General features: G+C 47.4%; 1 protein-coding gene across 9 annotated transcripts in view; it reads right to left on the reverse strand.

The window, feature by feature from the left end:
- The window catches only part of CLIP1 (CAP-Gly domain containing linker protein 1), a 231158-nt gene that overhangs the window by 137856 nt on the left and 78689 nt on the right, over positions 1-14613 (reverse strand). For all 9 annotated transcript variants that reach the window (XM_073586024.1, XM_073586022.1, XM_073586020.1 and 6 more), the window contains exon 7: positions 1680-1783. In XM_073586024.1, coding sequence (XP_073442125.1) covers positions 1680-1783 — 104 coding nt within the window. The remainder of the gene's footprint in view (positions 1-1679; positions 1784-14613) is intronic.

The raw sequence follows: 14613 nt of genomic DNA on the forward strand, positions 1-14613 counted from the left end.
GACCCTAAAAAAAAAACAACAAAAAAAACGCAAAGTATGCCACAATTAAAGGGGAAAAGACCCTAATACTCTGTTAAAATAAAGGAATTTTCTTTTTCTTGGTCTTATCTTCTTTTCTCTTCGCCAGCACCTGGAGGAAAAGGGAAAAGTACCTCCCACATCCATGAAAAATCGGACGACCGAACTCCTGCGTTGTGGGACGTCTGCGTCTCCTCAAACCGACAGGCTCCGGTGGGCGAGTGGGTTGGGGACGGAGACAGGACCGATGATCGGCTCACCTGAACACACTTCTGTGTTAGGGGTTGGGGTTCTGCAGACTAGACGTATGAGGATACGGGGTGGCAGTACACGCCGTACTCAGGTCACTTCGTGGAAGTACAGTTGTGACTATTCACACTGTATCCCTCCGGGTACCTGAAAGAAACGACGCACACTGAGGTAGATATGGGTCTAATGAAACACCCATGTCCACCTCCTACTGACACTAAGCTAAACTGGTTATCCTAGTGCCAGTTGGTGAGGTGTACACTGCAGAGGAGGAGCTAACTTTTTTTGTGCATAGTGTCAGCCTCCTAGTGGCAGCAGCATACACCCCATGGTTCCTGTGTCCCCAAATGAAGCAACAGAGAAATCATTTTTCAAGTTTGTGTTATAAAGTATTCTAATTTATTGAGATAATGACTTTTGGATTTTTATTGGCTGTAAGCCATAATCATCAACATTAACAGAAATAATCACTTGAAACGGATCACTCTGTTTGTAATGACTCTATATAATATATGAGCTTCACTTTTTGTATTGAAGAGCTGAAATAAATTAACTTTTTGATGATATTCTAATTTTTTGAGATGCACCTGTATGTATAAAGAGTTACTAGTTACTAAGCCAAGCCCTGACATCTCTAGATTTAGGCTAGGGTTACACAGCAGTCAAGAGACCAAAAATATTTGGGCAACTTGTCTGAGACTTGCTGTCACACAACCACTTTACAGCTGCAATTTTGCTGTGTTAGAAGTTGGTTGCAAGTCGCAATGTGTCACCAAAGGAAATCATTCGATGCAATATTGCAATGAGACACCACAAACTCAATGTCCCACAACACTTGTCGCCATGTAGCCCATGCCTTTTACATAACATTTTTATAGATTAAGATGAACCCTGATTAACCTTTTCCTGATGTTCAGTAAGGGGTACACAGACAATAGATGCAGAAGAGCAGGCACACAAATAAATATGGGTAATAAAAAAAAAAAAAAAAAAAAAAAACAAAAAGGGGCCAAATTCATCAAAGCATTTAGGCCAGTATTTGGAAAAAAAATATCTTTGAAAAGTCACAAAATATTGAGGCCAAGTTGGGGTGCAGTAAGATTTTGTGAATTTTGCCACTCTCACACCATTTTTGCCCAGCTCTGGCAATATGGGTGAAGATGGGGCACGGACATAGTGACTGATGCCTGTCAAATTCTTGACAATTGGGGACGTCTGATACGATTCAATACTTGCTCCAGAAGTGACTAGAGTAGAATTTGTAGGGAGGTGCATACCCCTTCATGAATTGGGAGCATCTATCTTTATCACATCATATGAGGACTGGTGTGAACAACGCCAATATTCATGAATCGAGCCCAAAGTATTTAAAATGTCAGCAGCTAGACAGTAAACTAACATGTAAATCATACCTCTTTTCTTCCTCTAGTTGGTTTAAAAGTTCAACTTTTTCTCGGTCGGCAGCTTCTACCATAGCACGCAACTGATCCATTTTGCCTTCCATTTCCATCACATACTGAAGAAAAATTGTATAAAATTAAATATATGATATAGCTAGAACAGAATAAATTAATACATATTTTTTTAAAAAAACTTAACCCCTTCCTTATGGGGAGATTTCCCATTTTTGCCCTTTCCTCCCCCTCTTCCATGAGCCATAACTGCAATTTTTCTGTACACAGAAATAATTGGGCATGGTTTTTATAGAACGAGTTGTAGTTTTGAATACGTCACCACTTGCTTAGAAAGAATCAACGTAGGGTATTTGGAACTTAGCCCTGTTTCACACTTCCGTTTTTTGACGTCAGTCAAAATCCGCCAATTTTTGAAAAAAACGTATCTGTCAAAAAAAGGGGCGGATCCGTTTTTTTCCCCCCATAGACTTACATTAGCGGCGGATCTTCACTGACGGTTGTCCGTCCCACCCGTTTTTTGACGGATCCGTCAAAATGTTAGCGTCTCCCGGGCTGATGAGACGACTCTGCAACGTTTTTTCCGAGCAACGGTCCGCTAATTTATATTGCGCATGCCCGGCAGATTCGCTGTAGCAGGGCTTTTAACCCCTGAGTAGCGTTCCGGAACAGTCGTGCAAAGAAAAAAAATCTCTCTCTCTCTGACTCATTTTCCTTTAAATTTCGGTCACTACCTGCTAAAGGGGATCCGTCCAAAAACGGATCCGGTGGCGTCCGTTTGTGTCACAACGCTGACAGATCCGTTTTTTCACAACCTGGTGGATTTCGACTGACGTCAAATAACTGAAATGTGAAACAGGCCTTATTTCCTAACTAAAGATTCTGTGATATTAAAATATAACTTTTGTCAACTTAATATAAATTGTGTGCTAATTAAAACCACAATGTTTGTATTGGTCACTAGGTAGATTTCCATTAGTCCTGAGTTGGTAATTTAATTCCAGTCAGGAGATCCTTTTAAATGTCCCTTTGCGGGTTCATTATTAGGGATAATGTTGTTTTAAATAAAGGTGAATGGTCTACCGGACGAGGTTCTGAATGACACCATAAAAAGATTCCAAGTATGGTAAAATTGTCCCCTAAAAACATGGATTTTTGTGAGTACTCACCGTAAAATCCTTTTCTCCGAGACGTTCATTGGGGGACACAGACTGTGGGTGTATGCTTCTGCCGCTAGGAGGCTGACACTAAGTGAAAAAAAGAGGATAGCTCCTCCTCCGCAGTATACACCCTCGCCCCTATTATGGGCGGAAATCAGTTTGGTGCCAAAGCAGTAGGAGGACAAAAAAATTAGCCTTAATACAGGTACAACATGTCCAAAAACACCACCCTTATATCAAATTAGTAAATGCATATAAACTTTAAACAAAACAAGAGCCAACTGGCTACTAGGGTGGGTGCAGTGTCCCCCAATGAGCGTCTTGGAGGAAAGGATTTTACGGTGAGTACTCACAAAAATCCATGTTTCTCCTCCGCCTCATTGGGGGACACAGACTGTGGGACGTCCTAAAGCAGTCCCTGGGTGGGAGATTGACTCACCGGTCCAAGCTACATGTACCTCTTGTTTAAAGGTGCGCCACCGCTGCTTGGAGAATCCTTCTACCCAGGCTTGCATCCGCCGAGGCCTGAGTATGACTATTACAATGTCTAGCAAATGTGTGCAGGCTGGACCAGGTTGCTGCTTTGCAAACCTGTTCTGTCGAAGCCTGATGCCGAAGCGCCCAAGAGGCGCCCACTGCCCAAGTAGAGTGCGCTCTGATCCCTGCTGGAATTGGCGTGCCTCTAATGCGGTAGGACTCCTGAATAGTCAAATGAATCCATCTGGCTCTGGTCGATTTTGAGTCAGCGAGTCCCTTCCTGCGCCCTTCGGGGAGCACGAACAGAGTGTCTGTCTGACGAAAGGATGCCGTCCTCGACACGTATCTCCATAGGGCCCTTACCAGGTCTAACGTGTGAAGAGCCTTTTCCACCCGGTGCACCAGTGCTGGACAAAAAGAAGGCAAGACCATATCCTCATTAAAATGAAATGAGGACACGACCTTTGGGAGAAAAGGAGGGGATGGTCTGAGCACCACCTTATCCTTATGGAAAGTGAGGAATGGAGCTCGGCAAGATAGGGCAGCCAGCTCCGAGACCCGCCTGATAGAAGTGATGGCCACCAGGTACACCACCTTCCAGGAAAGGTACCTCAAAGAAACTACCTGAAGTGGCTCAAATGGAGCTTCCTGCAGAACACTTAGTACCCTATAGGGAGGTACCAAGTGGGAGACTCCCTGGATGAAAGTCTTCACCTGCCAATCGGTAACAATTCTGCGCCGGAACAGAATGGATAAAGCCGATATTTGTCTCCTGAGGGAACTCGGGCCAAGCCTGAGTCTAGACCCGAGTGGGGAAAAGCCAAGATGTTGGGGATCGAGAATCTCCATGGAGAACAACCACGGCCTTGACACCAAGCGAAGAACACCTCCCAGGTGTGGTGGTAAATTCGTGCTGAAGCGGGCTTTCGGGCGCTAATCATTGTAGCGACCCCCTTGGTCCCGAATCCTGCCTGGGTTAGAATCCAAGATTCAACGGCCATGCCGTCGAACCCAGGGCTCCTGGGATCGGGTGGCAAATCAGCCCTTGAGAAAGTAGATCTGTGCGCTCTCGTAGATGCCAAGGCACGTCGGTGAGTAGCAGCATTAGATCTGCGCACCGTGCTCGACGGGGCCAAACTGGGGCCAGCGGGATTGCTGGAACACCTTCCGTCTTGATCCTCTTGACGACTCTTGGAAGTAGTGGCAGCGGGGGAAAGAGATACGGGAGGCGAAACTGGTTCCATGGCAGAACCAACACATCTACGGCGATTGCCTTCGGATCCTTGGTCCGAGCACCATATGTGGGAACCTTGGCGTTCACTCTGGAAGCCATCAGGTTCACATCCGGCATTCCCCACCGCTAACAAATCTGCTGGAAGACTTGGGGATGTAGGGACCACTCTCCGGACGCAAGACCCTCCCTGCTGAGAAAGCCTGCTGCCCAGTTTTCCCCGCCCAGGATGCGAACTGCCGAAAACACTGAGTGGTTTGCTTCGGCCCACTGAAGATCGAGCTCTACCTCGCGCATGGTTGCTCTGCTGCAGGTGCCTTCTTGGTGATTCATGTAAGCCACTACCGTGGCGCTGTCCGATTTAATTCGGACAGGGTGGTCTGCTAGAGGGTGCCAAAACTTCTGGAGTGCCAGCTGAACTGCTTGCATCTCCAATAAATTGATCGGGAGGCGTGCCTCCTGGTGTGACCACCGGCCCTGGGTTGTGTGGTGGTGACACACTGCTACCCAGCCGAGGAGACTGGCGTCGGCTGTCCCCACCCGCCAACGGTCTGGGGGAAAGGGTTTCCCCTGGGCCAGAGAGGAACTGGTTATCCACCATCCGATAGACTGCCTGACCTGAAAGGACAGACAAAACTGCCGATCGGGCGTGAAAGGGTTTTTGTTCCAAGCCGACAGGAGGGCGTGCTGCAGGGGGCGAAGATGGAACTGGGCGAAAGGCATCGCTTCCATTGCTGCCACCATTTTCCCTAGACTCCTCATCCCAGCTCGGATGGTATGAGGGATTGGTTGGCGAAGTGCCCGGACTCCCTGCCGGAGAGCCAGTACGTTTACCTGAGGGAGAATCACCAGCCCTCGGCCAGTGTCGAAGATCATTCCCAAGAAGGAAATCTTCTGAGCTGGCACAAGGGATGACTTCTTCGCATTGACCAACCAACCTAAACTGGCTCAAGGGATGACTTCTTCGCATTGACCAACCAACCTAAACGTGCAAGGGTCTCCAGCATGATGCTGATATCTTCCTCGCATGCCCATATTGAAGGGCGTTTGACCAAGAGGTCGTCCAGATAAGGCAAGCCGACCATGCCTCGAGAATGCAGTATGGCCATAACAACTGCCATAACCCTTGTGAACACTCTGGGAGCCGTGGCTAGTCCGAAGAGTAGCGCTATGAACTGAAAATGCTGATCGATGATGGCGAAGCGCTAAGAACCTCTGATGAGAAAAAAAAATGGAAATATGCAGATATGCATCCTGGATATCTACTGAGGCCAAGTATTCTCCCTGTTCTATGGCCGAGATGGCTGAACGGAGAGACTCCATCCGAAAATGTCTGATCTTGACGAATCTGTTCAGAAGCTTCAGGTCCAACCCAGGCCTGACCGACCCGTCCTTCTTGGGAACCGCAAAGAGGTTGGAATAGAAACCCTGAGCTATTTCGTGTTCCGGCACTGGAACCATTACTCCGTTGTGCTGGAGCGATTTGATGGCTCCCAATAGAGCCCTTACCTGGGCATCTACCCTGGGAAGTCGGGAAAGGAAAAACCGTCTTGGAGGGCCACTAACAAATTCTATTTTGTAACCTGAGTACACCAAATCCTTTACCCATGCGTCGCGAGCGACATTGACCCAGACGTGGTGAAACCAGAGCAGGCGGCCGCCTCCCCTGCCGGTGTCGTCTGGTAAAGGTCCCGAGCCATCTGGCCGATGATCTCTGGGATCTGGATCCTCTCGATTTGGCCTGTTGAGCACGTATTCTCCCCAATGGGTTGGCTCTAAATGAGACCTGCCGCTCCCTATCCTCGTAGGGTCGCCTGAGGTGGCGGAATTGGGCCCTGTAGTCCACCCGGGGTTGCGAAAGGCCTGAAAACGTGCCTGAATTGAGTGACGAAAAAGCGGTTTAACCCTTTGTTGAGGGAGACACCCGCTCTTTCCTTCTGTGGAGTCTGAGATAAGATGATCCAACTTTTCACCAAATAGGCGGCCACACTGATAAGGCAGGGAAGTCAAGGACCTCTTGGAAGTAGAATCGTCTCGCCATGTCCTCAACCACAGGGCTCTTCTGATAGAGATTGCATTAGCGGCAGCAAGTGCCCAACAATTGGCCGCATCCAAAGACGCATTACACAGTCTCCGGCCTTCGTCATCTGACCTGCGACCTCCGAAATCTCTGCAGGTAGATCCTGCTCCTGCGCGACCTTGCTTCCCGACCATGATACCATAGCTACCCAAGTTGCTGCGAATGAGGGAGCGAGTGCAGACCTTGACGCCTCATATACTGCACGAGCTAGGCTCTCTTAATCAAGGAAACAGTAGGGACAGATAACAGGGTCTTAGTGGCCAGGCGTGAAACCGGAGGATCCACTATCAGGGATTCCATCCATTTTTTACGGAGGTCCGGAGCAAACGGATACCTCGTTTCGAGTGCCTTTTGACCTAAGAAAACGCCGGTCTGGACATTCTCCGTGCCGCTGAACTATGTCCTCAAACTAAGGGTGAGAGGAAAAGATTCTGTGCGGCCGCTTCCCTCGCTTAAATGCCACCTTATACCCCGTAGCCGCTGCAGGATCAATCCTTAATCCCCAGGGTCTGATTGACGGCTTCTACACTGTGTTCCAAATTATTATGCAAAAAATATTTCCTCATGTTTTCTCTAAATTACTTATATGAATTGCAGTCATTGTTATTTTCCAGTCATCTAATATTCTAGTATAATTGCAATGTTTTTGAACAAACTGCCTATGAAAACAGTATATTTTTAAAAATAAGAAACACTCAAAATGCATGTTCCAAATTATTATGCACAGCAGAGTTTTCAACCTTTTTATTTTGAACAAAAAATGGTCAATTGTGAAATTATCAGCTTATTACAGAATGAAATCAAACAGTTTTCAAGTCAAAACTTTATTCTAGGTGATGTTACATTTGCACATAGGACCCCTTGTTCGAAAGAAGCTTCTGAACTCTCGTCCATTGAATTTGTCAGTTTTTGGATGGTTTGTGCTTCAATTGTTTTGCATGTGGACAGAATACCCTCCCAGAGTTGTTGCTTAGATGTGAACTGCCTCCCGCCATCATAGACACTCCTTTTGATGATGCTCCAGAGGTTCTCAATGGGGTTGAGGTCAGGGGAAGATGGTGGCAACACCATAAGTTTGTCCTCTTATGCCCATAGCAGCCAGAGATGCAGATGTGTTATTTGCAGCATGAGACGGTGCATTATCATGCATGAAAATGATCTTGATGCGGAAAGCATGGTTATTCCTCTTGAACCATGGCAGGAAGTGCTGTTTTAGAAACTCCACATAGATTATGGATCTCATCTTTACCCCTTCAGGGATCCTAAAGGGGCAGACAATCTCTATCCCCATGATTCCAGCCCAAAACATTACTCCACCTCCTCCTTGTTGGCGCCTTAGCCGTGTTTTCATGGGGTGTCCATCAACCAGCCATCCTCCACTCCATCCATCTGGACCATCGAGCATTTAACGGCACTCATCGGTGAACAAACCCAGTTTAGAAGTCAGTCTTCATGTATCGTTTGGCCCACTGGAGCCGTTTCTACTTGTGTGCAGTGGATAGAGGTGGTCGACAGGATGGCTTACGCACAGCTGCAAATCTCTGAAGGACCCTGCATCTTGTTGTTCAGGGGACGTTGGAGGCACCAGCAGCTTCAAAAACTTGTCTGCTGCTATGACAAGGCATTTTTGCAGCTGCTCTTTTGACCTGACGCAATTGACTGTTGGAAAGAGTCCTCAAGTTTTCCTTATCAGCACGCACACATACTTCTTGATTGTGCGATGATCACGATGAAGTGTCTTGGCAATGTTGATTGTAGTCATGCCTTGACCTAAATACTCCACAATTTGTTGCTTGTCAGCAGCCGACACATCCTTTTTCTTTCCCATTTTGGCAAAAAATGTAGGCTGTTTAATAATGTGGAACAGCCTTCTTAAGTAGTCTTGCCTTTATTTGGACACACCTGCCAAACTAATTTGCACAGGTATCTGCAATTGCTTTCAGTGATATAAAGAGCCCTGACACACAGCACGATCAATGAGTTTAAATGACAAACAAAAAAATTCTAACCTTATCACTCCTAAACTCTTTTTGCATAATAATTTGGAACACAGTTTATGAGGCAGTCCACTGTTTCACGTGACCCTGGAGTGTCCAGGTGAAGGGGCTCGTCTGAGTCGCAATCTGAGGTCTGCTCGCTATCAACCACTGGTGACGGGGAGCGAGAAGCAGAGCTTACGGATGCCAAGGCACCGGATGGACTAGGCGACACTGCGTGGATTTGTTTCCTCCGGGTCTGCCTGGAGTGAGAGCGGCCCCTGCAGGCCGAAGGCTCCTGTGAGGTGGAAGAACCTTCCCAGATAAGCGAGCCACTATTCTTGCCCCTATCTGAGGCGCGAAGAGACTCGATCGCCTTTGTAAGCGATGCCATACACTGCGATAGTGCTAGGCCCATTCCGGAGGATTTGATCACTAGGCTCGGTTGCGGGGGAGGGCTCCTGGGCACGTTCGGAGTCGCAGGCTTCGCACAACTTGCTGCTCTATGCCTGCGGAAACGAAGCCCTACAGGAGCTGCATGCAGCGTAAATAAACGTGTGCATCTTCCCACTTCCAGCCATATTATATCCGCCAGGACACTGCCCTGCCAGGGACCTGAGTGGGGGGGGCACCGCTGAGCTGTAGCGTGCCTCGCGGACGGGGCTGCACTTACCCGCTCCTGTGTCCCCCGCACCCGCTGCCTCTCTGCCGAAATGCTGCGGGGCGGGCCAACCGTGAAGGCTCCTATGAGCCCGGTCGCGGCCTACCCCGACGTGAAGCCGGGGACTCAATTTTTCTGGTGCCCGGCCCGCTGTGTCTCCTCCTCTGGAGGGCGGACCAGCGGAAGTGAAGTCACGCCGGGCTTCCGGCCGCGGCCTACCCCCAGCCGAAGCCGCGGGCTGGATTTTTAGAATCCGCCCGCGGGGCCGAGGACGGCGCCGGACAGTACCCAGCTCTAAGCCGCGGGCTGGATACCACCAGCCGCTCTCAGACGGGCGGGGGCTGTACTGAAAACAGCATCCGTCCCGCCATCCGGGGGGCAAGATGGGGGGTAAAACGGGGGACTGTGGGAAGCACCACATGAAGTGCTCCACCTGGCTGCCTGCCTCGGATGCCGCAGAGCCCTCCCCGTTGCCTGTACCTCCATCCGTGCCCTGGATACTGACGCCTTGATCCGACCAGGTAGAGGGTAGGGGGGTAACATCCAGGACGGTGCAGGCACCCTAACTCCATCAAATTCTAGGGCTGAGGAGAGGGACCGTCCACCGCCTTGCAGCACTGCCGTCTAGCGTTGGTGGGGCAGTGGGGGGCGCACGGACTAGTCTTGTGTCTCTGTACAAGCCCATGGTTTCAATACCTAGGGGTGGCCAGGGCTAAGTCCGGCATCATGTCCCACGTCGCGGAAGAGGATACGTGGAGGGACACTCACACGTGCTCGCCGATTGATGGTTTGGGGAAATCGGACCTGTTCAATAGGATCTGTTGCCCCTGTCTAAGCTTCATAGGAAAACTAAAATAATAAAATAAAATAATAAAGTAAAATAAAAAAAAGACGTCTGGGGAAAACGGCCCAGATATGTCCCACGGTGCGGGAAAGGATACATGGAGACGATACTCAACACGTGCTCGCCCGTTGTTGGTTTGGGGAGATCGGCCCTTTTCAATAGGGTCCGTCGCCCGTCTTATCTTCATAGAAAAAGAAGTCTGGACCCAGACACGTGTGCCTCCAAGGACACTAAGCAAAAAACTGATTTCCGCCCACAATAGGGGCGAGGGTGTATACTGCGGAGGAGGAGCTAACCTCTTTTTTTCACTTAGTGTCAGCCTACTAGCAGCAGAAGCATACACCCACAGTCTCTGTGCCCCCAATGAGGTGAAGAAGAAAATGCAATTTTAGGCTGAGTTCACACGTGGCGTTTTTTTTTGCGTTTTCGCGGCGATTTTAACCGCGCGATTTTGCCGCGAAAACGCGAAAAATAAGCATCCCGTGCATTCCTATGGGATTCCGCAATGCTGTACTAATGCTGCGGTTTTTACCGCGGCGGAATCGCTTCTCGGTAAAAACCGCAGCATGCTCATTAATTTGCGGAATCGCGGCGATCCCGCACCCATAGGAGTGCATTGTTCCGCTTACTTCCCGCATGTGGCTGTGCACACCATGCGGAAAGTAAGCCAAACATTTGCGGATGGTACCCACGGTCTGGAGGAGAGGAGACTGTCCTCCGGGATTTGGGTACCATATCCCTGCAAAAAATAGAATTTAAAAATAAAAAATATTGTTATTCTCACCCTCCGACGTCCCGGGCAGCCTTCCCGCTTCTCTTCACGCTCTCGTTCCCAGTAGTCCTTTGCGAAAATGCCCGCGATGGCGTCCGTTCTCGCGGGATCGCGAAGTCTCGCGGTCATCGCGAATTACCGCGAGACGTCGCGATCCCGCGAGAACTGACGTCATCACGGGCATTTTCGCAAAGGATTACTGGGAACGGCTGCGCGGGACGTCGGAGGGTAAGAATAACACTATTTTTTTTTTTTTTTACATTCTATCTTTTACTATTGATGTCGCATAGGTGGCCTCAGTAGTAAAAAGTTGGTCACACTTGTCAAACACTATGTTTGATGAGTGTGACCAACCTGTCAATCAGTTCGCCAAGCGATGCTACAGATCGCTTGGAGAACGCTAGCATTTTGCAAGCTAAATACGCTTGCAAAATGCTAGTTTTTCCGCGGGAAAATCGCGGGAATTTAAAATGCGATTTTCCCGCGGACTGGAATTCCGGAATTCTCGCGGTAATTTCCGCGAGAGTTCCGGTACGTGTGCACTTAGCCTTACAGTTTTTCATTGGCAATAGAATTCTACAGTTCAGAATGAGTACAGCGATACCAAACTTGTGTGTGTAAATATGTATATTAATTTGTGTTTTTAAGGTGATGAAAAAATTACTTTTTTTTTCTTTTCTTTATTTTTACAAATTGTTCAGATTTATTTTTCCAAGTTTTCATCTTTTGGTCAACGAAGCTCTGCAAACTTTTTTTTTTTTTTTTGCCTAAACTGATGTTTTCCTTTATCTACTCGTGTATAAGCTGAGATTTTCAGCCCACTTTTTTATGCGCATATTCATGATTTAATGAGCAGTACCACCTGACCGCTGAAGGCAGGAAGGGAGACCGTGGAGAAGAGGGGCTGCAGAGACCGCGCCAGGAGGGGGTAAGTATAGCGATATTCACCTGTCCGGGGTCCATCGCAGCAGCGTATGGGGGCATAGTCTGCGGAGCAGCGTATGGGGGCATAGTCTGCGGAGCAGCGTATGGGGGCATAGTCTGCGGAGCAGCGTATGGGGGCATAGTCTGCGGAGCAGCGTATGGGGGCATAGTCTGCGGAGCAGCGTATGGGGGCATAGCCTACGGAGCAGCGTATGGGGGCATAGCCTACGGAGCAGCGTATGGGGGCATAGTCTACGGAGCAGCGTATGGGGGCATAGTCTACGGAGCAGCGTATGGGGGCATAGTCTACGGAGCAGCGTATGGGGGCATAGTCTACGGAGCAGCGTATGGGGGCATAGTCTACGGAGCAGCGCATGGGGGCATAGTCTACGGAGCAGCGCATGGGGGCATAGTCTACGGAGCAGCGCATGGGGGCATAGTCTACGGAGCAGCGCATGGGGGCATAGTCTACGGAGCAGCGCATGGGGGCATAGTCTACGGAGCAGCGCATGGGGGCATAGTCTACGGAGCAGCGCATGGGGGCATAGTCTACGGAGCAGCGCATGGGGGCATAGTCTACGGAGCAGCGCATGGGGGCATAGTCTACGGAGCAGCGCATGGGGGCATAGTCTACGGAGCAGCGCATGGGGGCATAGTCTACGGAGCAGCGCATGGGGGCATATTCTACGGGGCAGCGTATGGGGGCATATTCTACGGGGCAGCGTATGGGGACATATTCTATGGGGCAGCATATGGGGGCATATTCTATGGAGCAGCATATGAGGGCATAATCTATGGGGCATAATCTATGGGGCATTTTATGAGGGGCAAAATCTATGGAGCATCTTATGGGGGAATAATCTCTGGAGCATCTTATAGGGGCATAATCTATGGAGCATCTTATGGGGGCATAACCTTTATGGAGCATATTATTCTATGGAGCATCTTATGGGGGCATTATTAACCTTTGTGCAGCATTATATGGGGGTGTATTTTGTATGGAGCATCTTATGGGGCCCATCATGAACTGTATGGAGCATTATATGGGGCTCCTGATTCAATATGGTATTCAAAAACATTTAACCTACTGATGTCTCAATTAATTTTACTTTTATTGGTACCTATTTTTAAAATTTACCAGTAGCTGCTGCATTTTCCACCCTAGGCTTATACGCAAGTCAATAAGTTTTCCCAGTTTTTTGTGGCAAAATTAGGGGGGGGGGGGTCGGCTTATACACGAGTATAAAAGGTAATTTGGGATAGATACAATATTTCGATCACCAATGGAATTTTTGCAGTATTGTGGTGACAGAAAAAATGCAATTTGCGTATTTTGTTTTGTTTTTTTTCATTATGCTGTTCAGAGATCAAATTAATTTTATATTTTGATAGGCTAGACTTTTATAGATGTGGCCATACCAAATATTTCATACAAAATAGTTAGAACGAGGAAGAAAAAAAAAATTAAAAAGTGGCACTACATTTAGGAATCACGCTAATACAGTTAATCCCACAAGGGATATAATGCAATACGTTGGTGCATAATACAATTTCAAGAAAAGCACAGTCGAGCAAATAGCATCTATAGAAGTAGAAAAGTGTTGATTTGGGGATTATGGCTATTGCCTATAGTTGTCTACATGTTTTGTAAGTGGAATAAAGGTTGTATTTTCCATTTTCGGTGAGTGACATCTTTTTCTACTTCTATGGATACGTGATAAGAAATATGTTGGTAGGAAAGGAGAAGACGATTGCTTTAAAAATGTGTCATTCCAAGCACCAATCAGTGATTGACAGCAGCATTTAAGGAGATAGCAGCAGGCGAAGCTCATCTCTACTCAACTCACTGCTGTTATTGGTAGATGATGGCCAAATAAGTAACACAGCCATCATCTGCCAGTAGTAATGCAGGCTCAATTTGTGGGCCTGCTTCCATGACATGGATCTGACACGATGCTCCACGAGTGGGTGTACACTTAAGTGGGGGACAATTTTAGAGTTCAACATATTAAAGATGCCATCTACATTTTTTGTACAGTATATTGTGACCACCTTGAACATACATATTTTATACCCTTGTGAATTAGACACTGATCTTTGGTTGTATAGGGCTGCTACCTGATCTATCTTTACAAGCTTGAATCTGACTTATACAGGCCTATATTGGTAGAGATTGCATTACTATTCTTGGCTAGTGTAGGTGGAATTGCATTTTACTTGGACATCACAAGGATTCCTTATCATTATGGATTTTATAGTGTTTGCCTCTAACATGTAGGTGTTATTTTCACTGTGATGGGGCTGCAATTTTTTTTTTAAATTACTAATAAAAAAATGTTTTTAAAGTAGGGTATTTTTTGATTTGTAAGCTTGGTCTTTGAATACCCTTAATAAATTAATAGATTACCATTTAAAATACTGGCGAGTTCACCTATAAACATAACCTGCTTAAAAAGAGGATCTGTCTCCAAGAAATGCTAAGTGTTCAGATCATTCTGAGTATTGTGGAGCGACAGTGAAAGATTGTTATAAGCCATAAATGAAGCTTCTTTCATAAACAGATCTTGCATACCTATTGTATACACAATTGCCAACATGTTATTGTAAGTAAAACTCAACTCTATCGTATTATCTTTTAACGCCAAACGATAGAAGTTATGATTGCGAGCGCTCTGGAAACCAGACAACACTGTATTATACCGTACATATTATTTATACATAAAATATCCTAATTATATTCTCTGCAACATCAAGGTCGACCCTCTGAATCCTGGGAAAGCAGCACCTAATTGAAGATCAGTATTATATA

This window comes from Dendrobates tinctorius, unplaced genomic scaffold (genome assembly GCF_039654945.1).
Source record: "Dendrobates tinctorius isolate UK_male_01 unplaced genomic scaffold, ASM3965494v1 ptg000090l, whole genome shotgun sequence".
Taxonomy (NCBI): Eukaryota; Metazoa; Chordata; class Amphibia; order Anura; family Dendrobatidae; genus Dendrobates; species Dendrobates tinctorius.